The sequence below is a fragment of the Catharus ustulatus genome, chromosome 1 (assembly GCF_009819885.2).
Source record: "Catharus ustulatus isolate bCatUst1 chromosome 1, bCatUst1.pri.v2, whole genome shotgun sequence".
Lineage (NCBI taxonomy): Eukaryota > Metazoa > Chordata > Aves > Passeriformes > Turdidae > Catharus > Catharus ustulatus.
The window spans coordinates 20,224,153-20,243,530 of NC_046221.1; the positions used below are offsets into that span (position 1 = coordinate 20,224,153).

General features: G+C 37.7%; 1 protein-coding gene across 2 annotated transcripts; it reads right to left on the reverse strand.

Annotated features, from left to right (window-relative positions):
• Nucleotides 1-1,065: 1,065 nt before the first annotated feature.
• Nucleotides 1,066-18,823, reverse strand: ARL5B (ADP ribosylation factor like GTPase 5B). 2 transcript variants are annotated; one of them, XM_033063483.1, is made up of 8 exons: nt 18,642-18,823; nt 13,791-13,878; nt 11,206-11,266; nt 9,924-10,071; nt 8,254-8,337; nt 6,246-6,397; nt 3,942-3,981; nt 1,066-1,203 (listed from the first exon to the last, which is right to left on the reverse strand). In XM_033063483.1, exons 4-8 carry the CDS (start codon nt 10,065-10,067, stop codon nt 1,129-1,131), a joined length of 495 nt encoding a protein of 164 aa, XP_032919374.1. In that variant the 5' UTR covers nt 10,068-10,071; nt 11,206-11,266; nt 13,791-13,878; nt 18,642-18,823; the 3' UTR covers nt 1,066-1,128. The 2 variants fall into 2 exon arrangements, with proteins under 2 accessions (XP_032919374.1, XP_032919363.1); XM_033063472.1 differs by lacking the exon at nt 13,791-13,878.
• Nucleotides 18,824-19,378: the final 555 nt, after the last annotated feature.

The following is a 19,378-nucleotide window of genomic DNA, read 5'->3' on the forward strand; positions in this document are numbered from 1 at the left end:
TTTAGTTGTCTACATTTGCAGTTGCAGCAACAATAGAAGGTTTGGAATATTATGCTAACCATAAAGAATTAAGACAAAATGCCTTTAAACTATAGAAGAGTTTCATATTTTTTTAAAACCTCACTGTAAGCTTTCTTCCCACTGAAGATGTGATTCAACCTTCCTCTCCTTTATGCTGTCTCCATTATGCCTAAGTGTGATTCCCACAGTTCAGCTACTGGTACACAGCGTCTTCATTTACCGAGGCATTTTAAAAGTCTTTCACACAAATGCTGAAGAACACAAGCTAAAGCAGGTATGGCACTGTTTAACTGATCCTTTCCTGCCATCTAGGGGACACAAACTGGTGTGCAACTGGAAGAATGTCTTCATTTACATCCGGGAAAACTTTCTGTATGAAATGTGTATCTTTACCCAGCAAAACAAAAATCAACTAAACTGAGGAGTAGCACACCTAGCACATAAATTCTCCTGCCTACAGGGTGGGCACACACACTGTGGACAGCATGCAGCTTTTCTAGTGCACAATCCCCTAAGAAGCAAAATACAGAATCACTCAGTGTTGAAAGATCATCAAGGTAATTTTAGAAGAAGTTGAAGGTTGTTCTCATCCTGTTCTCCTCATTGTTCCCTTCCAGGCTCTTTCACAAGGCAGACTTGACAAAAGGAAAGAGTAAACTCAGCGAAATGCTAAGCATAGTCAAATGCACACACAAAGATCCATACAAGTTTTTTCCCAGTCTTTTGTTTGGATTTGTTTTGTTCCTACTGTGAAAGAGAACAGTCCTCTAAAACAAACACCCTTCACTAAAACAAACAAAGACCCACGCTTCCCATGGCTGAAACGATGTGACAGTCTCTTTAGGATCAAAGCTGGAGCTTCTCCGAGATGAAAGGAAGCAGGTGTCCAGCCAAGATGTTCTGTGAACTGGTTACAGCTACACATGACGGAGGCCCCCATTCTGCCCCAATGAACAGACTGGAGACGAAATGCAAGAGACAAGTCTACACTGCTGCAATACCTCTTCACCACAGAGTACTCACAAACAAAAACCCCATCCAACCTCATAGAACAACTCAATTTTATTTTGCTGACAAATATTTTGAGCAGCTGTGCCCAAGTCCTCTTCACCTTACTGAGTGCAGTGTGTTTAAAGAGCTGGAAAGAATCCCTGCTTTGGGGATACTGAACCTCTTTGCCACCTAGACAAAAAGTAAGAAAACATGAACAAGTAAAAAGCCATGTGCCAATCCATTTACAGCAGTACAATATAAATCTGCATAGGACACCATAATTTCTTGAACTTAAGGCGATTAACATTGTTCTTTGTGAACAGCATATTAAACACAGAATACTTCCAAAGTACAAAACTACCTGCAAGATATTTACTACATTCAAAGTAGCAAACATAATGCAGTATTTGGCAATACAAAGACACACACAATATTCTAAGGCTACCCATAAAAATATTTTGATCAAATAACTTCTGGCTTAACAGGTCTGAAGTTAATACAAACAGGCTCCCCAAAATTCAATATGAAGCCATTCCCACCCCCCCCAAAAAATAGTAGAAAAAAATCACAGCAATACTGCTGTGGACAAACCAATATCATCAATGGAAAACTGTTGCAGAAAATGAAGTTGTTAGGTGACAAAAATCATAGAATTTGTCAGGAATGTTTTATTCTGCAAAGATACTCAAAAGTCTTAAGTGCTAAGAAATTAAAATAAAACATCCATTATTCTGATCTTCTAATGTCTACAACCAGACCATTTCCTCCTGATCAAAGTTATATGTATTATCTCAGGTAAGACAGGATTTAGTAACCAAACTGTAGATTTACAAACAGTTTTAGCTAGAAAGCATTAAATAAAACAACCACAGGGCTACACATCCAGCTAGTGCTCTTTGTAAGTATTCAGGATTACATTCTGAACGACATAATTTCAGTCTGCAATTTATATTTATTTTCAGGCTTATTTTTAAGTCACCAAACAAGAAACAACATTCATATTATAATTTTATTTTATTCCTTTATATTTTGTTTCCCTAAGAGCAAAACAAATATTATTTTCACACATTAAAACAGCTGAACATCACAGCAAGCAGCTTTACTATCAGATTTTAACCTTGCCTTGCATTCATCTTTTTTCTTTATGCACTACTTTTCACTGATTTTAAATATTTTCTGAACATTTTGACTTAACACTCAACATAGTCTTAAATGTAACTTTTGCTAACTGCCAGTAATACACAGTTGCATTCAACCAGTCACTGTTTCCACATGTATTCAAAGTCTTTCCAACACTTAGCACAACATATTTGCCGATACTTTTAAAAACTTCATTAAGTTTTATTTAAATAAAATGGAAGCAAATTGAAATTTACAAAGCTTAACATTTTATTAAAGAAAACTCAGTGTGCTTAAATTTTCAAAACAAGATTTAGCAAAAACATTTTGTCATCAAAGGCCTACAGACAGTTTGCAAAACGTTTCTGGTAACCAAACTCCATGTGGCTTTTAGGCATGCAGAAGTGCAGAATGGTGCCTCTGGAAGACCTGTCAAGGATTTAGATAGATTGGATACCTGACTGCTGCTGGGACTTTGTGAGGAATTGGGTGTCCACTATTGGTTTTGATTTGTTGGGTTTTTTTAATCCTCATGTGGGGTTTTTTGGGGTGATTGGTGGTTAGGTTTATTTGATACCTAATGTTCTCAATTAACTCCTTATCCTTAGATTATCTTTAGATTTAACTTAATTCCCTCCAAATTGAATTAACAGTTACTGGGTCACTATTTCATCACCTGTTTTTCAAATTTCAGGTGAAGGAACCTAACTCAAATACCATCAAAAGTTCTCTGCTTGTGCAAATAAGACCAAAAACAAAAATGAAGGCAAAATATTTTCTCTGTAACAGAATCTGAAAACATATATGATAACAGGTAAGTAAATGTCAAGATTAGCTTCACTCTGAAGTCTATAGATACAGCACCATGGTTTTGTTTTGTTTATAAATCTGGCTTCCCTTTTGATTATGTACTCATTTAGAAAACACTCATTAAAAGGTGAGGAAGGTTCATGTATACAGAACTTGAAGCTTTAACAGAATACAGCAGGACTACACATAACACTGGCTGCTGTGATTCCAAATTTAATTACCCATTTATCTTTGAAAAGCAATTCAAGTTCTAAATGACTACACCAGCACTTAGTAATGGTATTTTTATGCATTGTACAGAATGTATCTTCAAGTAGAAGAATATAAGAATGTCCTAGAAGTACATACCACAGAATCTCAGACTGAAACAGATTTCTTTTAAGGCAGAAGTTCAGTTATATATCAGATTAAAAGCCACCACAATATTAACTATAACTAGGTTCATTAAGCATTTAAAAATTTGCATTCAGAACTATTAATTGTCGTGCTGACTAGAACACTACTAATATTCCAGGAAGTCCAGCTGGAGAGATGGTTATCCTTTGAGGTTAAAGCTATGGCAGAGTAAAGTTAGCTTAAACACTACTTTTAATTATTAAATAAAATGTGCTCATTTATGTTAGTAAGTGATACAACTATTTAGAAAGAGGAAATATGAAATATTGACAATGATAAAACATTTTAAAAAGTTATCATTGAAAAAGTTAGAATTCATATTCAGAGGAATTTCAATGCTTAAAAACAGATTCACATATGTTCATCCAGTTGAAGATTAGTGTATTAAAAAAAGGTTAAGAAAATACTTTTGTGTTTCAGTTCAGCTGTGCTTGATTCAAGCACAGCTTAGAAATTGGCTGATATAAATTAAACATTGGTCACTGCCTCAGCAGCCAAAAGTACAGAAAAATGTACATGTTCACAGGATAAATAGAAGTCTCTTCTTTTGGAGGAATTAAAAAAAAAGAAAAAATAAAGAAAAAAGAGAAAAGCTATCTCACTCCAATACGGGAGGTCATCCACTCCAGGCCTTGGCATAATCTGAAAGATAAAAGATGTTATAATCGGTACAAGTTCTATTCCAGCATCTTGAAGGTATTTTCTACTTGGGTTTTTTTTGTGTAAAAACAGCTACTTAAAATAAATCAAATCAACTGGAAATGGGATTGAAAGCTGAACAGAGTAAACAGTGTTTTACACTAAATCTACTCAGGCCTTAGCCATATGAAAATGGTCATGCATTCTATTTTACTGAAGCTTGGCAGTACTTCAATTCTTTTTTTCCTTGTAAACCTAGAAGACACCTTCCTTAAATGCTTACTCACGAGTACATGGAAACAAAAAAGTTCTTTTTCTACAGAAAGCTAGACCTTTGCCTATTAATACTAAAAGATAAAGGGGAGATTATCCAGACTGAATCGTTTCATGAAAAGAAAGTATATAAAGAATTCTAAAATTACATTACAGAATTAAAAGCGTGTTTATATTGAATGCTAAGACTACATGAGATCTAATCTGCTTTCTAACTTAATTTGCATCTCTGTTTAAAAGTCTTCCACTTTAGAAGATAGACTTTCCTTTGATTTTCTAGGGATCTAGCTACCTAGTTTATACCCCTTTGAGCTTTACCTTTGCACAGTAAATCAGGGTTGAGCTATCCAAGAACACTAGCTTCACTCGCACCAGGTTGATCCTCCCCAGATTCTTGTCAGATATTCCAAAGGAAGACTCAGCTCAGCAATCTAACTCTGGGAATATTTTTTCTAAGCTGGTCTCACTACTGTCATAGCTTCAAGTATTCTAAATATTCCTTGGCTTTTACTTTACAATACAAAAGAAGCAGCCTAGGATGACCACTGTTTCTAAACTAAACCGCCTATTTATTACAGTAATTTCACGACTACACGGCGCACCGGACTATAAGGTGCACTTATTTTTTGCAGCAAGGGGCTGTGCCGCACACAACAAAGTAACGAATTAGTAACGGAATCGTGAGATGGTGGGGTTTACTGGCAGGTGCTCAATTTGCAAACATTTTTCACAGATTGGCGCAGCCTTTAAACATGGCTCCAGGCGCCCTCCCCGTGCCGCAGCTCGGCTTGCAGCTCGCACTTCCAGGTTGGCAAATTTCCGAACTTTTTCCATATATAAGGCGCACTGGACTATAAGCCGCACTTCTGGGTTCGGACCAAAATTTTAGTCAAAAGGGTGCGCCTTATAGTCATGAAATTACTGTAATTATTACTTTCCTTCAAATGTCAACTTGGTTGAAGATCCTAGTTAGCACATAAACTGCGTATTCAAAAGTGACTTTAGCAAATCTGGTAGAAGGGAAGTAGAGTTAACTCTTAGAACCACTCCATAAAAAAACCCCACTTTATTCTCACTAACACGTTCCACCCTAAGGAAGTTAATGCCACCATTCCCTCTACAAGACATCTCCATGACACTAGACAATACTTCATGCTAGAAAGTGAGGTAGATGCTCTCCCTTCCCAAATACTCAGTTGGATTCACTATTTTTGATGTCAGAAGACCCACACTATTGTAAAGCCTTTACAACGCAGATGAAAAAAACCTCAAAATATCACACATCACAAGACTGCTTTAAAAATCAAGAGGAAAAATTAGTACACTTCACACCATACAAGCAAGACACTATCCAACTTGTCAAAAGGTATCCAAAAATGTTTTTTGATATGTATAGACTAAGGATCTAAGGTTAGCCCAGTTTTCCATCAATTGTTGGCATAAGGTACACAATTTTCAAAATTAGCTACATTAGCCAGATATAAACAAAAAGTTTAATATGGGTAACAATTTTGTTTTATGACAGATCTATGTAACTTTTCATCAAAACTATGTTTCAATGCTAATCAAAAAAACCCCATCAACCAAAAAGCAAAAAACACTTCAACCCCCCAACTTAGAGGCTTCCTGTAGTTTTGAACATAAAGAAAGAAAACAGTAGCTTATTTCTTGAAATACAGAAACACGCAAGAGTAAGAGAACAGCACAGAGAGAATACACAGCTATGTCAACAGCTACATACTTAGGTGGACGGGTGGTGTCTGGTTTTTGGTTTGGGGTTTTTAGCAGCAAATGGAAGACTTTCACACAAATTTGGAGTCTGAGCTATGAAGAAACCCACAAGGTTCAATTAATAAAATTAAAAGTTCAAAATGTCTGTCTGACTGCAAAATTCAGAAATACAAAGTTGCAGAAAATCCTCTTTGGTGTCAGCAGGCTTCTAAATCAGAATTGTCATTTAACAGGAACTGCCATAGTAAGCAGTCAGCACTTACCCTTCTCCTGTCAAAGCACAGCAGGACTGAATGTGCCATGGGTGATCCTTTATGGAGCTGAGGGTGAGGTATGCAGATATCTCGGCAGCCGTCATGCAGCCTTTCATGTCCTGCTTGTTCGCAAAGATGAGAACTGCAGCCTTCCGTAAATCCTAGCAATGATTTAGAGTCCTCATAACAGTTATTACACAGAACTAAAAGGCTATTGTGCTAACTTCATTTGTTAAAAGAACTGTGTGCAAGCTCATCTACAATTACACTGGAGCATGGAGTTTAACTGTCTTACTACACTAAACATTCATTACAGTAAGACTGAAAAAACTAATTTATTCAGAAGTGTTCACCACCACTCAAATCAAATTGTAATGTATTATATGAGTATCCTTTTGGTGTTGACCACATGTTCATACATAACTAGTGTAAGGCTTGTCAAAGTACGTTTTATAATGCTCCAAATCATTCAGCCAGCAGCATTATTTCTGGTTAAACATTCCAAGTCCTACAATAAATACTATTACACCAGAAAAGCCTGCTAGACATCAGTCCCTTGAAATTGCTTTTAACTTCATTAAAGAAGTTCTGTATTGATTAAAGGAGTAACAATTTAAGAAAGCTTTCTTTCTTTCTCTAAGTTTAACCCTAGCATTCCAAAAAGGGAGCTCTAACAATGCTCCATCAGCTTTAATAACTAATAAAAATTGTTTGGTTTCAGTATAGAATTGAGCATTCCAAACAGCAATGGGACAAGAACTGGATGTTTCAGTATGGAATTGAGCATTCCAAACAGCAATGAGATAAGAACTGGAATATATGGCTTTAAAAGTGCAGAAGGGTAAACAAATCTAATACTCAGGAAGCTGACAGCTGCAACTAAAATTGTTCAATACATTTAAATGCATATTAAAATTTGAGACTATCTTTTCACCAAGAGAAAAAAATCCCGGACAACAAAAACAACAAAGTTTTATGATCTACAGCTTAAAATTCAACCCTGCAAGTAGTCCACTAGGCCTATCAACTGATTTCAAGAGATGGGTGATCACACTTTCTTAAGAGTTTGAGACTGGAAACTAAAAATCTACATGGGAAAACTTCAGCACAAGAAATAATTTTTCCACGTTTTTTGGTAGTGAATTTACTCCTTACTATTAGACCCAAACTACAATCAATATTAAACTATAAAACAAAAGCTCACTTATATGAAACACAAATCTCTCAGAGAAATTAACATGATTAATTGCACTATACTTCATTCTTTTCTTTCAAAAATGAAGGAGAATATTTAGATTTAAAACAACCTTAACTCAGCTTCACAGTGATCACAAAATATTTTAACATACTTTACCTAAGCCAATGTACAAGTCAATTTAGGATGTTGGAGTGAGTTTACCCTATGCTGGGCAGTCTCCAGGACAGCATATAATAAAAATACAAACAAATAATTCTGAAGGAAAATGACCTGAAATTAATTGTTCCATAGTATGCTATATGTTCATTAATTTTAAGGAACAGGAACAAAACAAACAAAAAAAGCAGGTAATTCCAGTTCTCTAAAATAAAAATTTAAAAATACAGTAATTTCACTATTATAAACCGCACCTGATTATAAGCCGCACTTCTGGGTTCGGACCAAAATTTTAGTCAAAATGGTGCGGCTTATAATTGTGAAATTACTGTATCTTTCTTGAAATTTTAGCCATTTAACTGAAATAGTCAGTGGTAAAAGACAGTAATACCTGGTTACATTAATATGAAGCATAGTATATTTCACAAATTCAGCATTTGCAAAGTAAAGACTGACTTGATTACAATCAAGTAAGTCTGTTTAGAAGGGTGCCTCATAATAATTTTTCTGCTTATTTATAACTTACATGGTTTTAAAATGTCATCAACTTGAATGCACACTTGTTCTCGATTTTTTTAATAGTATTATTTTTGTTAACATAGGAAACATGAAATGTTATTTCACTATTCTCAACAAAACTATTATCCCAACTCCCCACCATACCTCATGAGCCAGCATTCTATAAAGTTCTTCTTTTGTAATAGAAAGTCGCTCTCTATCAATGCTGTCAACAACCAGAATGATGAACTAGGGAAAAACACCAACGGTATAGTAGGTAAATACAAATTACAAATTACAGAAAACACAGTTTCAAGAGACCACAACCACAAGTTTTCCTACAGAAGAGCACACTAGAAAAGTGACAAAAGAGAGAAAAGAAAGACAGTAGCAAAAAAGGAGAATTAGAAATCACTGCTATAATTCTCCAACATATTCTCCAAATCACTTTATCTTATAAAATTAAAGGAATTCATCAGCCATTGAAAATTATCACAAATATGAAAACCTAAGTCAATTTAATGCTTCTGTGACTTTGAGATGCCTAGCAGATGAGGAGGAACAGTACCAGAATTATTCATATGAGGGACACTAGGATTAGCATAGTAAACAGATCTCTTTTCTTCCTCTACTGTTTCCAGCAGACAAAGATCCTAAGTAAAGAGAAAGTTCTTCCTTCCAAGTACTACAAGGCACTGGATTTCAAATACTTGCTAGACAGAATACGAAGAACATCCCAAAAGTATCAGAAAAAGAATATATGCACATCTCCAAATTCCAAAATCAAACACACTCGAGGGATAAATGCCAAGAATTTATTGATCTATACCAGATAATGTTGGCAGAAGTCTTTTTATCTTCATATGTTTGTTAGATATAGTTGCACTTTTCCAGATAAAACAAAAAATGAGTCTAAAATACTAGAGATGAAGGTTGAGATGTCATTATCAGGCTTACAGTAGATCTAGAATAGATAATGGATCTCACCTCTCTCCAAGAGTACGGAAAAAGATATAAAGGACGAGGAGATAAAAAATGTTCATTTTACAGGAGGATGGAATACTTACATAATGAGTAGCATTTGCAAGAGGTCTCTGCTTTTAGTAGAAACAGTAAGAAATGAAGTCTAGAATATTTTATATCAATGCAGATGTCTCAAAAAGAGTCCTCAGTGATTGTATGTGCCTTTCTGTACTGATAACCTCTTAGCCTCAAAAAGAGTGTCATAAAAACAAACCTCACAAGTCAACTGTTGCTGAATTCTACTCCAACCTTTCCAGCAACAGCAGCTCTGCCAGTACCTCACGCATAGTGCACACCAAGACTTTCCTTCCTCCTCTGGATAAACGCTACGAGCTGATGAGCTTTTAAAATACTGCTGCCTAGGCTTAGAGAAAGTTTAGTTCCTTGTCCTTAACTATCATTAGTTCAAAACTATTTCAGACTGGATGCACAGAAGCCCAGTTGACCACTCAAATCATCGGAAAGTTTGCAAATTACATTTCAAAACTTTCTTTTTAATCTGCTTAAAAAAGCAAGCACAAAATCTGATCTAAAATGTATTTCATTAACGTTTGATTGCTTAGGAAAAATCTAACTTTACAGTTTATAGCACAGATCAAATAAAATTAGTGTAGACAGAAAAAATACTTCAACTATTACCAGAAAGACGGCTGCATACCAGAGATACCTCACACTTTTTGAACTTATTCTTCCTCATTAAAATGTAAAAACAACACAGCTGCAATGTTTACAAAAGTCTACAAATATTCCTAATAAATAAAGAAATACAATTTTTTAAAAAAACTTATTTGATTTGCAGCAACTTCTCATACCTCTGTGTTTGAATAATAGGTATTCCACGATGACCGTAATGATTCTTGTCCTCCAATATCCCACATCAAGAAATGAGTGTTTTTCACCACTATTTCTTCTACATTGCTTCCTATGGTTGGAGAAGTATGAACCACTTCATTCATTAAGCTAAAAGAAACAATATCACACCATAAAGATCAGTCAGCAAAATGCACAAGGCTTGTTACAGCTCAGTTATAACAAATTTTTTGTAGAAAAAGTAAATATGTGTAAAATTACTTAAAATATTAAAAAATTAGACATTTTTAAAAAGCTATACATTTGTACTTCAGAAAGCAGTGACTGTAATCATGCTTAAAAAAATCAGCAATGAAAAATAAGCACACAAAAGGCATAACAAATGGATAAGCATCTGTGTTTTAGGACTGTATTTCTAAAGGACATTAACAGACATGTAAAATGCACTTGTTTTAAAGTAGGATCTAAAGATCCTAAATACAAAAGCATGAAACTGTACAAAATAAAAATCAGAATATAATTTTATCAAAGCACTCTATTTAGTAACTAGATATTAAATCCAAAAGGACTATTTGGTTGCTTAGCTGAAAATTTTTCAGTTTCAACACAAAGCTTGCTCGAAATGTTTATGAATAGAAAATCTTTTTGGAAAGCATACTATGCTGTTTTGATATCCAAATACAAGGATATTAATTTATCTACACCCTCATCCTTTTCCACAAATACAATAGTAATTGTGATCCTGACAACACTCTTGAATTTATTATGGATATTCTTGTAATGCTGCCAAGATTTGAATGCAATGATGCTACTAAAAATGAGTAAGGTAGGACCTAGGCAAGCTGAAATGTTATTTTTAGGAATTCTCCGTCATAAATTTTAGACACTAGAATTGAGAAACATTTGGAAACATTTTTGGATTTTTGCAGATTGGCTAGAATTTCCATTAATTTAAAAATTGTGTTCTTTTCTGCAGTTAGTGGCAACAGGGTTATTTTTATGCATACAAATTCAAACAGGCTTTCATGGGAAAAAACCCTGCAGTTCACTTTGTGCTTGGATGTACAAATTTGTTGCTCAATTGACAGTTCAGTTTTAAAGCACAGCAGTTTCTTCACTTATCGTTTAAGTATTTATTCTTTTTAGAACAATTAATATCATTAAGGTACAAAGTGTGATCTAGAACCCTAGAGATTCCACTGAGTGACAAAGCTGAATTTTCAAAGATTAAACAGTGAGAAACAATAAAATGCAAACAGAAAAACAATTAGCTCATATACTTACAACTGGTAAAGAATAGTAGTCTTTCCAGCATTATCAAGTCCCACTATGATTACTTTGTGCTCTGCATATTAAAGAAAAAAAGAAAAGAAAAAAGGGAAAAATAAAGGGAAAAAAGTAGACAAAAATAAATTAGTGGAAACAGCAATAATTATAATTCTGGTTAATAACTCTCCCCTACTGAAGAAAGCAAGTGCTTTTTTTTCTTATTTCAATACTTTACACAGGACAAAAATAGAAGCCAAACAAAGCCTTGTCTTCTCTTGAGACTCCAGTCTCAGGAAAAGTCAGTACTGGACATCTGAGAAAAGTATGGTTACTAATGATTACTTCATCTACAACATCTAGTTTTAGAAAGAAAAAAACAATTAGAAAATATAATCCATAGCAGTGTATCATGTTAAGAACACCAACAAATACCCAAAGATTGAAAAATATATTACCCTAACATTCAAGGATCAATAATAAACATTTGTTAAGGTACCATCATTATTCACACAGAAAACCTAAGAGGAAACTGTATTTTAAATAGGCCACAGATTTTAACTCTGCAACTTCTGAACTGAAAAGTTCAGAATGATAGAATGGTCAAGGCTGGAGGGCACTTCTGGAGGTCATCTGGTGAAACCTCTTTGCTCAAGCAGACCCACAGAGCCAGTGGTCTAGGATCAGGTTCAGAAGGGATAATATATCCAAGATGGAAACTCCACAGCCTCCCTGGACAGCCTGAGTCCTTGCTCAGTCACCCTGACAGTGCAAAAGTGTTTCCTGATGTTCAGAGACAACTTCTGTGTTTCAGTTTGTGCCCACTGCCATCCCTGTCATTGGACACTAAGAAAATTCTGGTTCTGCCCTCTTTGCACCTCTTTTTCTCATATGCACAATCATGCAGCCCATCACTGGACTCTCCCCAGGATGTTCATGACTCTCTTGTACTGAGGAGTCCAGAACTGGACATGGTGCTCCAGGTGAGGCCTCATTAGTTCTGAGCAGATCATGCGCCTCAACCTGCTGTGAAGTCCAGCACACAAAACAGTGACCTTGCAATTGCTGCAACACTATTTTTTTCCCAGGCACAGGGGAGACAAAACAGAAATCAACCAAACAAACAAGATCGGTAAAAAAGTCCTCCAGAATTTATATGCTTCTCTGTAAATCATCCCTCTAAGGATTTCAAATACAGTAGTACCACTTAGAATGGTGGTTCTTTTGCTACACGTGTGAAGTTACAACATACTGATCCAATTACTCACAAAAAAGTAAACCACCCGAGAGTGAATAATTTGCAAATGGATAAATAAAAAACTGTGAACAAGCTCATTTTTTAAAAGAGGTAATATTTACAAATCTAGGACACTTATTTTGAAGCAAAGCATGGTTCAGTTTAAAGATTTCCTATAAACTACCACATTTGATCTATAGGATAAAGTAAGTTACTAGATCAGATCTATCATAAGTATCAAATTCATTGTTTTTCCCCAAAATTGGGTGGTTTAATGAAAAATAGAAGTGTTTTGATTAAAAATCTATTTATATATAGTAACCTAGGTCTTTTTATACTGAATATTATTGTAATAAAACATTTTCTTGTCCAGAACTTCTATAAATTTTGCTATGCAATAGGGTCATAACAGATGGTAAAATGTATTTCCTTGCGCCAGTTCCCCTACTACCGCATCCTGTCAATACATTCTAAGAAAAGCACATTTCCTGCCTCTAAAGGCTGGAGTACTTTTAGCACAACTAACAGCAGCATCAGTAATTAATAACCTTTCCCAATACAATGCTAATAAATCATGCCTAGTAGCTTGACCATCTCTTTTAAATCTAGTTAAAGATCTTTCAAAGGTCAACACCAAAATACTCTCCCGTTGTTTTTAAACCAGACATATAGTCAACTATTGCCAGGAAGAAGATGATTCTACTTCTGCAGCACTCTCTTGAAGTTATTTTCAAGAAAGAAAAGAAATTCCAGTCAGGCATTACACTGCCCTCTCATCTTCTTATCAGAACACATCATCTTAGGCATGAATGACTGGAGTGTTGGATGATACAACATCACACTACTGTAAGTAACGAAGAAAAACCCTCCATTGAGATGGCTGCTTTTGAAAGCCACTGAAGTGTGAATGGTCCAACACTAACTGGGAAAAAAAGGCACAGCTTATCTGTGTTACTTCATAGTCAAAGGTGTTTCATACAGTGATTGAATAAGCATAAACAATAAACAGTCACAGGAGTGTTAATTAATAGTGACCTCGGCATGAAAATAGTAAGACTAAATCATGGGTATTTCATACAAGTAGCAGATTCCAGAACTATAGTAATGCAAACTCTTCACTTACAAACACATTCAAAAGTTGAATTTCTGTCTATTTTGATGAAAATACAGAAAATTTACACATAGATGTGCATTAGAGGAAAAACATGTGAGCTTCAAAAGTACCAAACTAAGACAGAATAGAATTTTTAGCTCGACAACTACTTGTTTACAAGAGCAACTAGGAGAAGACACATGCCACATTCAGGAGGAAGGACAGTTACTGAGTAAATCATAGGCAGTGATTTTATTTGTGCTCTGTACTTACAGACTAACCAAAGTTTCTCCCTTTCACTGGCTGGTATTCAAACTCAGTTTAGGTTGTATTCATGAATATCTTCCCAGTCCACCATGTTCTTGGCAAAAGAAGAAGAAAATCCGTAACAAAGTTGAGAGAGCAGAAGAGTTTATTAACATAGGAAGAGGGAGGGAAGACAGGGAAAGTAGAAGTAGGCATATGCAGGGGAAAAAAGAAAAGACAGTATTAGACTACTCTTTAAAAGAACCCAAGGACTTCTTGGTTTCATCAACCATTTCTAGCACACTGTTTAAAAAAGTTGGTATGTAATATGGTTAAAAAAAACCTCTGGCAGTTTAGTATTACAAAAACACAGGACAGTGAAGATTATTTTCTTGCAGATGTTAGAGGAAAGACACAATATGCTCTTTTCTTTCCTTACTCATCTATATTTCTCTGTGGTAAAAGGGCCCAAACTGAAGATTCAATTCTGTAGACGCGCCTTTTCCTCTATTTTGAAAAAGTTAAAAATAAAAAAAATCTAAATACTTTAATGATGAGACTGCTAACATATTTGGAAGAAATGACTACTGAATGGGTACTGATAACTTTCAGGCTGTGAAACAAAATGCTCATGTGGTTCCAAAGAGCAACAATCCTAGAGGCCTCAGAGTTGACAGAATGCAGACAGAATTTTGCTAGAAAGAAGGCAGGAGAAATAGCATAATTCTGGAGGTCAAAGAGGTCTCAGTACTAAGACTCACTCTTCACACTAAGAGCTAACTTAGAGTCTTCTCTTAAGCACAAAAAGCTACTAAAATACATTTTGCATCCCCAGACTTGATTACAAGAAAGCAGAGAAATTGTCAATAACTTTTAGTAGTCAGCAGAAACAAAAGCCACCTGGTTTTCCAGACAATCTCTCCTAACCTGACTGGGACTGCCTAAGTGAAGTAAACTGTGGAGTTACAGAAGTTCAATCATCTTGAATTAGAGCTTACCATTATTTTTCTTTTTTAAAAAATAGTATTTTCTTCTGAATTTTTAAATAACTGTAGCAATTATTCAGACCAACCCTTAAGATGCTGAATAATTACTGTTCCAAAAATAAGTAAACCCCAGATTTATGAGCTCCTCAAAGAACTTTACTCACCACTTTAAAAAACAATAAGGTATTGATAACTGTCATTTCTCTTTATCAGGATTCACTTCAACTTTTAACCCACAGTTTAATTAAGAGCTATCTTGGTAATACTGACGGAATGATAAGTCAAGCAAATTTTACTCAGACGTGTTAACACATGCATTAACTTCATGGCTCCACCATCTATCCACACTATTACATGCTGCTTAGAAGAATGTTCCACTTCACTACTGAATCATAGCTTCAGCAGGTCACTTTTGAAGTCTGACTTTTTTTTAAACTTCTAAAAGTAAGTTACTGATAAAAGTAAATTCAACTCATGACATTTAGTAATGAGACTTTAAATGGTTGCAGAGCATATTTTAAATGAAAACAATACTTGAGTATTTTTTTGAGTTTTTTTGTCAATTATAAAAAAAAAGAAGAGTTATCATGAAGCCATTAGAAAGTCACCTGGAAAAATGACAGAAGTCTATTTTAAAGCCAACCATTTATTTTATGAGTAAAAGTACCTGTACTTCAGTTCACATCGTTTAATTACTATTTGATTATGAGACAATATATAATGTGAACTGAAAGACTTAAGCACACCTCATCCCCCATGCTCTACTTGGTGGAACACAGAAGAAATTTTCAAATCTTTGCTTAGTTTCACCTTTCCTTTTGCCAGTCTCAAGTGCTGCAGCCTATCACACAACTCACACCAGCCATGAGAACTGATCCTCATCCTCAACCATGATCCTCACACAGCAGACTCTATTTGCCCCTTCGGAATACTCCCTCTGTACAGCCAAAATCAATGTGTAAGTTTCTGTGCTAGTCTGCTCAACAAGCAGCTTCATAGGACAGCCTGTGAATTCTCCAAGGAATCATCAAGATTTGATGTAACTAGAAGAGCAACCAAACCCAACTCAGAAATTACTATGCTTTATTATTAGTAATGATATTATTTGGAGAAAATGGTTGTGCAGTTGGAGAATAATTTCCCATTAGGTCAAAAATTTATGTTTGAAGCAAATTTGCTAAAATGAAATTTCAATTTTGGCCATGAAAAGAAACTCAATTTTCTTTTCTGTGGTTACACAAGAACAAGAGGTAAAAAAAGAAAAAAAAAAAAAACCAACCTGAAACAAACCAAAGCAAAAGTGAAACAAAAAACAAATCCAGCACTAAACCAAAACCAGAACACATCCTAGAAGTCCCTTATCAGATAAATGCCAAAGAGTAAATATTTCATGGTATTATCTATTTAACTGTGAGACTAATTTTTCATTAACCATCTAAATATATGAATGCATTAGGTTTGCAATGCAAGATTTTGATAGTGGAGAGGGCTACACAGTGTTTTCTGTAAGACACCCCCTAGAAACTTCTACTTTTATGCAGCCCATGGCCATCAGCAACAGGTGTAATGCCTTTGAGACAACATATTTAAGATGGGAAAAGGTTATTGCACAGGTGTAATTATGGACAAAGAAGAGTGAAACAACTCTGCTGACTCCCAGGTTGGTACAGAAGGAGGGGTAGGAGGTGCTGCAGGTGCCAGAGATCCACCTGCAGCCCCTGGTGAGGCATCTGTGCCCCTGCAGCCACATGTAGGTCCATGGGGGAGCAGAGATGTACCTGCAGCCCATGGAGGACCCCATGCTCGAGCAGGTAGATCCCAAAGGCAGCTGTGACCCCACTGGACACTCATGTTGGAGCAGGCTCCTGGCAAGAACCTATGGACCTGTGGAGAGGAGTCCACCCTGGAACAGGTTTGCTGGCAGGTTTGCGACCTCGTGGGAGATCCATGCTGCAGTGGCCCGTCCCTGAAGGACTGTGCTTTGTGAAATGGACTCATGTTGGAACAGCTGGTAAAGAATCATAGGCCTTGGGAAGAACACTCAGGGAGAAGCCCATGGAGGACTGCCTCCCATGGGAGAGATCCCACACTGGAACAGGAGATGCAGTCCCCCCCACACAGCGAAGAAAGAGTGGCAAAAAGAACATGTGATGAACTTACCACAGTCCCCATTCCCTGTTCCCTCCTGAAGGGAGGTGGTAGAGAACCAAAAATAAAGCCAATCCCAGGAAAAAAGAAGGAGTGGGGGTGGAAGGGCAGGTGTTCAGAAGATTTGGTTTTATTTCTCATCAACCTGTTCTGATTTGACTGGTAACAAATTATATAAATTTCAGAAATTGAGTCTGTTTTGCCCATGATGGGAACTGGTGAGTGATCTCTCCCTATCTTTATTTCAATCCAGAAGCCTTTAGCTCTGTTTTCTCTCCCCAGCTGAGGAGGGGAGTCATAGAGCTGCTCTAGTGGGCATCTGGCATCCAGCCAGGGTCGTTCACAATGAAGAACAACTTTTCTTCCAGGAAACATTATACAATAACCAAGACAATGTGTTTTCCTGAAGATAAATATTGACATCATAAGCTACTATAGAGGCAAATACTGAATGCCACCAGTTATCTCCTGATCAGTTCCCTGCTAATAGATCTTTTTGGAGTCTTTGGAATACTTCATGGAAGAAAAGGAGTTGCAGATTGCACTACTTGATAAAAACAAAGTAATTAATATCAACAAATTCAGAAGACTCTGTTAGAAGACTTCAGGAATGATGTGGTAGGATCGTGTATGCATGAGAAGAAATTATCCGGGATTGGATCCCAATCCCATCCCATGAAAGACAGTTTGATACACAGATCTCAAGGTGTACACACACTGAGGCTTTGCTCTGGTATCTACAGAATTAGAACGGGTTATGCGCAATCACAGGGACAAAACTATGAAAGTACACCAGGTGTATCTGCCTCCAAAAACTTGCAACAGAGCATTGCACAAAAAAAGGCTTATCTGCATTTTCAGTAACTTTAAAGTGGAAATGAGGCACACATTTGGAAACTTGATGAGAGAACAATTAATGAATTTATTGTTTATAGTTTTTCCTTGAGGCTCTGAGCTTGGAGCAGATGAAATGATGTTGCTATTAACTATGTGATTTTCTAACTAAAAATAGCTAAGTAAACAAAAATCATTTAAACAAATAAATTAACAGATAAAAGATAATTTTCTATTTTTATGATAACCGTCTGAGGTACAGGTGGTGGCAGATGCAAATTCTAAACTCTGGATTAGAACTTGAGCTATGATTGCAGGGCTGGATGAACTGGGCAGGAGAGCATGGAAAGCGATACTATCCCCTTACGACCTTTTTATTTTTCGCCAGAGAACTGATTTTCTTGGGTCACTAACTGTATTTAACTAGCATCTTTGCCAAAACACAAACAGATCTTTACCTCGAAGGCCCCTACATGTTTGGCGTTCTTATTTTCCTTCTAATAAAGACGAAAATAACATGATTTCCATTACAGAGCCTGACTTAAAAAAGAGGATCGGCGAAGCCAAGACGGACCGTCACCGTCCATCAAAGCCTCAGCAGTGCCGGCCGCCGGGGACGCCGGGCGCGCAGCGCCTGAAGGGCTCCGGGGCAGACGCGTTTAACGCGGCCGGGGAGGAGGGGAGAGGAGGGACCACCTCGGGAACTCAAACAAAGCGGCCCCGAGCATGAGGCGCCGCGGGACCAGCGCTCACGGCGCTGCACAAAGCCCAAGTTTTGGCTGGGCGGGCCTTGGGAGGAAGCCCGGCGAGCAGAGCCGGCCCCGAGCCCTCACGGCTGCCCGCGGCCCCCGCAGCCCCGCGGGCTCCACTCACCGCCCGCCCCGCCGCCGGCTCGGGCCCGCGCGCCCACCTTGGCTACCGAAGAGGCTCCACAGCTTGGCGAAGATGAGGCCCATGCCTGGCCTCGGCTCCCCGCCGAGCGCCCGGGGCACTCCGAGCTCACCCAGGCGGCTTCGGCGGTGGCGGAGGCTCCCCCAGCTCTCTCGGCGGAGGCTCCCGCACCGGCCCCCGCAGCGCCGAGCGAGCGGGCGGGCACACGGGGGGACGGGCACGCGGCGCCGCCCCGCCCCGCCCCGCCAACGGCCGCACGGCCCGCCCCGCCCCGCCCCGCCCCGCCCGGCGTCACTCGGCGTCACTGCGGCGGCAGCGTGCCGGCGGGGACAGCGTGCCTGCGGGGACACGGCCCGGCGGGGGCACCCGAGGGTACCACAAAATGGCCCAAAATCCGCCCCAGATCGCCCTAAAATTCCCCCCAAAAAGGCCCCATATCTCCCCCCAAAGCCCCTAAAAATGGGCCCAAAGTCTCCCCAAAATGGTCCCAAAACGGCCGCAAATCCCCCCAAGATTCTTCCAACAAAGCCCCCAAATTCTCCCCAAAATCCCCCAGAAATTCTCCCGAAAAAAGCCCAAAAATCCACTACAGTGGACCCAAATCCCCCAAAAATGCTCCAAAATGACCTCAAAAATGGAGCCAAATCCCGCACAAATCTCCCTAAAATTCCCCAGAAAAGCCCACAAATCCCCCAAAAATGGCCCCAAATCGCCCTAAAATTTCCAAAGAAAGCCCCACAGTTCTCCCCAAATCAG